The sequence below is a fragment of the Macrobrachium nipponense genome, chromosome 11 (genome assembly GCF_015104395.2).
Source record: "Macrobrachium nipponense isolate FS-2020 chromosome 11, ASM1510439v2, whole genome shotgun sequence".
NCBI lineage: Eukaryota > Metazoa > Arthropoda > Malacostraca > Decapoda > Palaemonidae > Macrobrachium > Macrobrachium nipponense.
The window spans coordinates 79006621-79016620 of record NC_061087.1 but is presented as its reverse complement, the minus strand read 5'-3'; the positions used below and the strand labels follow the sequence as shown (position 1 = coordinate 79016620).

Sequence of the window (10000 nt, the reverse complement as noted above, 5' to 3'; positions counted from 1 at the left end):
AATTCACTGTAATCCGAACGAGAGAGAGAGAGAGAGAGAGAGAGAGAGAGAGAGAGAGAGAGAGAGAGAGAGCAATAAAATACTGCAAGCTCGAAGCAAATGATATAAAGAATATAAAACTAAAAATACGGCGAGCTTGAAAATATTCTTTCAGAAATAAAGGAACAAAAGTATTGCCAGCTCGCAATGATAGAGCCTGGCATGACGCAACGGTAAAAGTGATAAATTTCCCTCCCCTCGTTTTTTTGACAACAGCAACTTGAAGAGAACAACACCAAATAACAAGAGGAGTCCCTCCCTTCCCCAGTGGCTCCCCAGGGACACCCCTCGGCTGACATCCTCCCCCCTGCACTGCCAAGTCCCGTCAAGGGCGCGCGGGATGGGAGCGAGACGGGACAGACACGCGATCATATTATAAAACGTCTTTTATTATCCCCTAAAGTAAAATTAAAACACATCAGGTTAAGCGTCTGAAAAGACACTCGCGCTGGAGGAGAAAGAAAAAAAAAGTCGTGAAAAGTTTATAAGCAATTTTCATTTTTTCTTTTTTTTTCTTTTTTGAGCCTTTTCCGGAGTCCCATTAAACTCTTAGACGCTGATGAACACAAGCTCTCAGTTCCTCCTGCCTGTGCCAATCAAAGTTCCTGGAGGAGTTGGGGAGGAGGAGGGGTGATATGGTGCCTGGGAGGGAGTTGGGGAGGGGATGGAGGTCTGGCGGTGTTTGTATGGGGACGTGGACGTACGTTTTGGGGGGGAAGGGTTCCCTTGGCCACCCTTTGGTAGGGACCCTTTGTTTTCCCTTGATACTTGAATTGCCCCTTTTCTCTTTACGGGATAGTCACTTTGCGAAACCTTCATCAGCCCTCCTGCTCATAATTGAGTTTTATTAATCTTTTACCTTTGTTTGTTGATGGAATTCCTCTTATGTCTGATTCATATTTAGATTCGCTGAATGAATACGCATACACTTCTTTACATCTCATTAACGCTGATATTTAATTTTCTATTAACCATATTTGTTTGCTTTTGGGTGACTGAGAACTACCAGACAGGAAAAATCATTTGATTTTGAGTTTTCATGACACTGGAACCTCCTCATTTTCAATAAAATAGCCTGTTTATCTATATGAAATATTGGTGTTTTCTTTTATTAAAAAAGGTTAATTGGGAATTCTTAGCCAGATAAGTTATAAGGGAATTCCCAGCCAGATAAAGAATAAGTACATCAAAATGCAAGAAGGATATTTTTGTTGTTATTGGCGATGGCGTTAAAAAGGGCTCAAAAGTACTTAATGATTTCGACTGGAATCATTTATGAATCACATTGCCGTAAACTGTAGATATTTCAATACTTGGTAATTAAATTTTGATACACTTTATTATGTATTTGCAGAAATGCTTTAATTCTATTATAATGCTTATGAAATCTAAAACCAGTTCTTTTAGTAGCTCCGATAGTTAAGGTCTTAGTTCGGCTTCTTTCTTTGTGTTTGTGCGTCTGTTTTAGTGTTTATTTGTATGTTTGTTAGTAGGCTTACGAAACAATTTTGTGTGCACATTAAATAAAGTCACCAAAATTGGTTTTATTTACTACATTTCTTTATACTCTGTACCAGTTGCCAACATTATATTATTTTAGACAGCAAGAAGGACGCAGAATCAATGGTGGATGCGCCTTAAGTTCTCATTAACGTCTCGTAATTTGGGGTTTTCGTAAAACTTAGGGTTATCTTTACAGTATCAACGAAGAGCATATACAAGATCATGCAGAGTCAAACGATGCATAATTCTAATGAAAAAACAAGGATAATGAAGACTTAGTCTACGGCTGCGGATATTACTGAAAAAGGGAATGTTAAAGAATCTTTATTGTTTCTTTGCGTGTCCTTGTAAGGCAGTCAGTGCTCTTGATAATTTAATCTACGTTATTATCTTGTTAATTTTCTTGTTTTACAGCACCTGCTACGTAATATGGTTACTTGGTTTTACTAGTCATCAAACGTGAGAGGTAACGTAATTACCTACTTCATTTAATCCCCATATTTAAGGTTTTAAATTTAAATAAGATTTTATGTTATTTAAATAACACACACACACACACACACACATCACATATATATATATATATATATATATATATATATATATATATATATACTAATATATATATATATATATATATACATATATATATATATATATATATATATATAATGTGTATATGTATTATATATATCTATATATATATACACACACATATATATATATATATATATATATATATATATATAATATATATATATATATATATATATATATATAAAGACATTTGTCTTAGTTTAAAGACGAAAGTGCTTGGACTTGTGCCTATCATTTTCCTGTGGGTATTCGCTTACTTAATGAAGTCACGTGCATCTACTGTGATTTTTAGCATATATATATGTATATATATATAAATATATACTATAGTGTTGTGCCGGGTGTGTGTACATATATTATTGATGTTGAATATATATTATATATAATATATATATATATATATATATATATATATATATAGTATATATATATATATATATATATATATATATATATATATATATATATATATATATATATATATATATATTTTACTTTGCTGCTTCAGTGATCGGGAATTAATTACCAATAAGGAGAATGTTATAATAAGCCCTATATTTTCAGGGATATTGCATGCTTATAAGACCGTTGCCGTGCATGTATAAAAAAAAAAAAAAAAAAAAAGTACACGAGTATGAACGTCGTTAACCGACGAACAACGACACTTTAAACCAAATTTGAAGCTGCACTTCTCAAATGACCTCTCTTTCTCCTTCTGCTTAAAAAAAAATTTTATTTTAGATAAAAAGCAGAAAGGTGCCTGTGCCTTAATGTCCCGGATGGAGACCACTTCATTATTCTATCCTCATTGCGAATTAATTCAGCCTGGGCACACGTGCATTTAAGCCCATTTTATGTTCTCTTAACTAAACTCTCTCTCTCTCTCTCTCTCTCTCTCTCTCTCTCTCTCTCTCGTCAAGGCCTTTTATCCGTCCCCTCAATTGCATTGTTTGCGGAAGGTGCATTGGGCCCTCAGGTGGCAGATGTTGGGAGCGTGCTAATGATGGCGGGAGGGAGGGGGCGAGGGGCTCAAAGGAGATGGGGTTTGGGGGGGGGGGGGGTGGGGGGGGGGGGGGTGGGGGTTGTTAATCTAGGTCAGGAGAGATGATCGGAAATGGTCAAGGTAAGAAGGAGGTGATTGGGGGATAGTGATAATTACCGGGAAGGATTGATAGGCATGAATCTGGCAAAGAATGGTCCATTTGGGGTCAGGATTGACGATGACGAACGGAGAAAATAAGGGAATCGGGTGATGATGAGGGGAAGGGTCTAATGAAAATGGGGAAGATGAGGAAATGAGATGTCGATATGGAAGTCGAATGATGGAGAATGTAGAAGGCTTGTGAGCGAGGTGGTGTCGAGAAGGAAGGCAGGATGAAGAACATGGAATTCGAGCGGATTAGGTGATGATAAGGAAGATGGGATGATGGAGAATAAGGAAACGAAAACAATTAGACGAGTGCAAGAAGATGAAATTGGTAATCAAAGAACAATATAGAGTTGGGAAGTTTAGTGGGTAGATGAGATGGGATAGGTGAGAACGTAAAGCTGACTGAGAACGGATAATGAATAAGGTGTGATGGTGAAAACAGGTTAATTTGGGGCTGTAGTCGGAGGAGGGATAGAGCGATGTAGCTGAAAAATGAGATGAAAAGCAGGAAGAGGCTTCGCTAATCTCTGTTAACGGGGACATAGGATAATAGGGAAGCTAAGGAAATGTTGCGATGATAATGAAAAAGAGTGGTTGATGAAGTTGAGGGGGGAAGATGTGGCTTGGAATAGCTGAAAGAATCAAGGAAGAATGTGACATACTGCAAGCTGGTATGTTAGGATGATATATTTAATAAGGGCAATTTTTTTTCTTTGGAAGGTGTAGGATAGAGACAATGTATTCGGTCTAAGGCACAGCTGAAAAAAATTGAACGTTTTTATATTCAATTAACTTTCAGACTTTCAAGAACTTCCAATGAAAATCTTGTCTTAAAATTAATATTAGGAAATTAATCATTTTTAGAGTCCATTATATATGGTTGTTGTATCTTCTTGTAAAAGGTCTTTTAAGAACGTGTTGCAAGTTTAATTAATTCTTTACTCAGTGATTACGTGCATACAGTTGTGATCAACATTTATGAAATGAGCGTTGAATTAATTTTCATCCGATTATTATCGTTGTCTCTGACATTAACTGCAATGACCTTTAAGCAAGAAGTTTTATATTTAAAGAACTAGACATATGACAGGAATAAAAATCTCTCTCTCTCTCTCTCTCTCTCTATCTCTCTCTCTCTCTCTCTCTCTCTCTCTCTCTCCTCTCTCTCTTCGAGCTAGGCGAAGATTATCAATAGGTCGTATGGTTATAGCAGTATAAATACATCTGCAGTAGTAGTTGTTACAGGTGCTGCATTAGGAAAGAGGAAACAACAAGGAGTAATGACATTCGTTTCAGAGAATGCTGAGTTAAAAGGAAAACATATGGACGAAATTAACATAAACGAAGAGGTAAATATCTCTTAAGCAGATTCGCTCTATCTTGGCTCGCCACGAAAAGCAATTATTCAGTTTGACGGATAAAAAATAAACGTTAGGCAGTATATTACTAAAAAACGCAAGAGACGAAAACTGAAAACGTTTCGAAGCAGAATCACAACGGTATCTCGACTCACCAAGAACGTTGATGGAAAAATTGGCTGTTACGACCCCGAGGGACGAAGAGGCTTTACAGGTGTAGATACCTGTGTCTGTTGATTGCAGGCCGTTGAAGGTCAACTGATCACCGATCTTGCCCAGTGAAAGGTCATCCTGCAAGGGAGAGATAGCAAGGGAAAATAATATTAATCAATTAATAAGTTATTAATCATTCAGTGAGATTTCATTGTTGGGTTTCAGGCTTTTCTGCTAAAACCCGTTTTCATTTATTGACTAAACATTGCTAACCAAAATATAAAAGACATTCATATATTCATACATACAAAGACACACCCATACAGACTGCCAGACACACACCCACATTCATATACACGCCTTAAGCTACAAATGTGCTTTAATATATAATTCGGTCTACCTCGGAATTAATATTATTTCATATATGTTAACCGCATGGGAATTTTTTAGTTGACAAAAAATTCCGAGGCAGGCCGAATGAGATATTAAAGGACATTTGTAGCTTACAGCATATATATATATATATATATATATATATATATATGATATATATATATATATATATATATATATATATATATATATATATATATATATATATGTATATTATATATATATATACGTAAATGAACAAAGTTGCGGCCAACGAAGGAAAGAGTATAACGATGAGATGTATATATTATATATATATATATATATATATATATATATATATATATATATATATATATATATATATCGTAAATGAACAAAGTTGCGGCCACAAGGAAAGAGTATAACGATGAGGTGCTAAGTACTTTTCGTTATTTAAAATCAAACACATATATATCTATAAATTGTGGCTATTACAATTACATACGTACATGTGCGTGTGTATGTGGCAGATATTTTCAAATACGGGTATGTCATTAATATCCCATTTGTCTAGGGCAATGGCTGTTTTCACGTTTCCCTTGCAACCACATCCTCCTCGAAGAAGCAACAAAACCATCGACCTGCCTATCTGCATAACAGGTCTCAAAGTGCAACAGTGCGTAAAGGTAGTTTCTGTCGCACAGCAAACCACTCCCTCAACAAAACCTCCGCAAATTCACCTTTAAAGACATTCCAAACCTCAATGGTCGAAGCGAATGTGTAAGCTGAACCCTCCCACTCGTTGTGAAGCCGCGTTTATTAATGCGATAGTAATATTAACACGTGCATTACGGCCTTCTGTATTCCCAGAAGATGGCCCTTCGAATCACCCCTTCCCCAAGTGGAATGTAGGCAGTTAAGGCCCATACAACCCATCTTCCTGACAGGTTATATGGCCTTCTGCAGGTCTAAAACGCTCACTCAGAAGTTCCACCAGCCTCTTGTTTTGGATGTCGCTGTCCCAATCCTTCACTTGTTTACTGGCATTCCCGCAGGAATGAATAATATATGACCTTTCGAAGGAGCCCATGTGTTAAGGACGGACCTCAGAGCGTTCGGCACACGGCTCTTCCTATTGAGATGATTTAGAAGGCGTTGGCCAATAAAAACGCTAAGCAGTATGTCATCTTCGTTGGTTTTGTCTTCTTTACTTGCGTCCTCTGCTACCATTCTCACACGTGCATTCATGTAATCACATTCTGTTTGTATGTTTGTACTTGCATAACGTACTCACTCACACACGCACACATATAATATATATATATATATATATATAATATATATATATATATAATTATATATATATATATATATATATATATATATATATATATATATATATATATATATTTAAATATATATATATATATATATATATATATATATATATATATATATATATATATATATATATATATATAAAGTATATTCCATGCAGTTCCCTCAGCTTTGAAACGAAACGGATAACCAGAATCCCTTAGGGTCAAGAAAGTTGGTTTTGGCAGCAGTCTTACTTTAGAAACTGCTGAGAAACCAAAAGGCTTACATATAATTAAATATAGTTATCTATATAATGAAATATATAATATATATATTATATAATATCATATATATATATATATCTAGATATATATATAGATATATTTTATTTATACATATTGCATTCTCCCGCATATGTTCTATGACATCTCTTCTTCCAGACAATCCCATTCCTTCGGTGGTAATTATCCAACCAAGAAAAGATCTTACCTTGAACCAAGCGACGGTGGGAGTTGGCAGGCCCTTGGCCTTGCAGGTGAGGGTGAGGGGCTCTCCAATCCTTCTCTGCTGGTTGCCCTCAGGCCAAACCATCGTCAGGATAGGTATGGACACATCCCCGTTCGGCTCATTTTTGCCTGAAGGTTGATGTGACGAAACATTATAATGAATGAATGAATAGATGCCCTGTCTTTGCTTTGCCAAAGTAGTATCTAAGTCTCTGTCTATATTAACTGATTAAATAGGCATTGAAACTTTATTTATTTGTGAGGTCAACTCACCCAACACGATGAGATGCATTGAAGCTTCGGCTTTACCGAAGCCATTGACTCCGTAACAGTGGTAAGTACCCGAGTCTGTCACCTGCGCAGACTTGATCCGCAGCTGGTGCTTCTTCGGGGTATATCTCTCCCATGTTGTTTTGACTGCTTCTGTCCCCTGCGAGAAGGAAATAGTAACAGGAAATGAATAAAAATATGCGTATATATATATATATATATATATATATATATATATATATATATATATCGAGCTAGAAATATCCTTTAATATCTAATTCGTTCTACCTCGGAATTAATATATTTTCATATATGGTTAACCGAAGGGGAGTTTTTTTTTTTGTAGATAAGAGATTTGTCGGGACACGGGCGCGAACCATCGAAACCAACTAATCCAGGACGCACAGTGAAGCTTTAAACCACACCGCCACCGCCAATATATAACAGATTATGAAGCTATTTCGTTTGCCTCCATATTCAGTAAAAAGAAGGTTGGGACAGAAAAGAACTTTTATTGATCGATTTACTAATGGCCTTACGAAAAGAATGCAGAAGCAGAACGTTAACAATCATATTGTCAGTGACAAACCTAACCAGACAAGTAATGGAATACAATTATGAACGTAACTTGTCTTATCTCAGTGCCCTGCAAGAACAATATGAAAACAGAAAAACCAACAAAAAAAAAAGCATTAACACATACTGGTGAGACAAGTTGTAAATCTAATGTCTCAAGTTAGTTATGAACTGGATGATAGATTGTAATGCATATATATTTATGCACTGTAACAAAGAGCTAACCCATGTAAATGGTCTAATAAAACACTCTCTCTCTCTCTCTCTCTCTCTCTCTCTCTCTCTCTCTCTCTCTCTCTCTCTCTCTCTCTTTCGTACGAAAAACAAATTGAAGAATTTCTTATGTGTATACCTCGTTAAAATTTCACACCAAATAAACCCTTCGATGATGAATATCTTGATAAATGAACTAGCCGCCGGAGAACTGGGCCAAGGCGAAGTACATTCAATCTATTTCAGAGGTTGGTAAATAAATAGAGAAATATCTAGAGCTTTTGTCAAAATATACACAGACATCCAGTGACAGAGCCTGAGGCGACTGACCTATGTGATTAGACCGTAAGAGATCGTTGCTTTAGTGATCGAGCCAAGAGATCTAACCCATGGTATCGAAATTGGGATTAATACGATCACATATAAGATATTAAGGAAAGGCATTCGACTATTAAGTCTCTCTTTATGGGAACTAACCATTTGCAATACCGTTTTCTTATATATGTATATTTACTTACAAACATATATATATATATATATATATATTATATTACTATATATATATATATATATATATATATATATATATATATATATATATATATATATATATTTGTTATTGATCTTACCGAAGGGCTGAAATATTTGGAACTGAGCCAAGGAACCTCGCCATTTGTGAATGAATTAAGGACTTTGACCAAGGGATCTAACCATGAAGATGGAACCTTAAGAGGATTCAGCTTGTCGATCCAACCAATAATTTTGTAGTAGAGAACTACAAGGAGTATTAATATTTTTATTTCAATCGATCTTAAGAAGGCATTCTTTGTCTCGTAAGTTGTTTTTTTTTTTTTTTTTTTCAAGATAGACACCCATGCTTGTATCATTCCAGTTTGTATCTTAAGCCTTCCAAATTCCAGTGAAGTAATGGCACATCAGTACATTCCAGAAAAAGGACATAAAATCAAAATTATCATTAGAGGCTCTCCTCTGAGAACACCAGGTGTCTAGGATTCCTAGTAAAGGAAAGGGTCCCTTGCCTGGTGTTTTCCAGGGGAGCCCATAGGCGAGTGTTCTACAAACGAGTCGCTTCCAGGCTTAGATGAGGGATGACGGGAACCAGATTTGGCTGAGGGGCCCTGCAGAAGGAAGGATGACTCATATAATTTGGGAAAGTAATGACGTATTCAGACGTCTCCAGAGTCTGAAAGGGTTATGTTCCTTCAGATGTTACTTCCGGTCATTGTGTAACAGTTTAGTTACACACAAACACACACACACACACACACACACACACACACATATATATATATATATATATATATATATATATATACATACATACATACATACATACATACATACATACATACATACATACATACATATAGGTTTGTATATGTATTTGTGTCTGTGTACGCTCATGTAAGCACGGTTCGTTTGATTTTAATTGATAAATATGCCCGTGATCATCGACTGGTGAACAGCAAATTTGAATCTAACTCATCGAGTTATTCATACCTTCTTGTGCATTATGCAACAACTTTATGATTTCATACATAAATTTCAGCATCTCCCTTAGGAACAATATATCTGACCGGTCACAAATCTATATAGATTAATTGGTTATTCGGTTCCTCCCCTTTTGCCAAAATCCATAAAGAAGTGATATTAGGACTCCAATTTGCCGTGGTAGCTAAACTTCACCGCGGATCGTTGAGCGGATATCTATATATATATCTATATATCTATAGGCCTGTATCTATAGGCTGACCTCCGAAATTGCGCGATTGCTCGAATAGGCGTCCCTGAATATTAATCGGTAACTACATGGCCCAATAAAACCATTTGTTCCATAGAAAGAGTCGGGAGAGGGAATGCGAGTCAATTGTGCTCTTAATACTTCGCTTAGTTCGATCGGGTGATTATTAATTATAGCCAGTATAGCAATTTCCCGTAAC

General features: G+C 35.9%; 1 protein-coding gene across 2 annotated transcripts in view; it reads right to left on the bottom strand.

The window, feature by feature from the left end:
* LOC135206372 (fibroblast growth factor receptor-like 1) overlaps positions 1 to 10000 on the bottom strand; it is a 208698-nt gene that overhangs the window by 26420 nt on the left and 172278 nt on the right. For both annotated transcript variants that reach the window (XM_064237791.1, XM_064237797.1), the window contains exons 4-6: positions 7254 to 7410; positions 6964 to 7109; positions 4803 to 4938 (exon numbers count right to left, since the gene is read on the bottom strand). In XM_064237791.1, coding sequence (XP_064093861.1) covers positions 4803 to 4938; positions 6964 to 7109; positions 7254 to 7410 — 439 coding nt within the window. The remainder of the gene's footprint in view (positions 1 to 4802; positions 4939 to 6963; positions 7110 to 7253; positions 7411 to 10000) is intronic.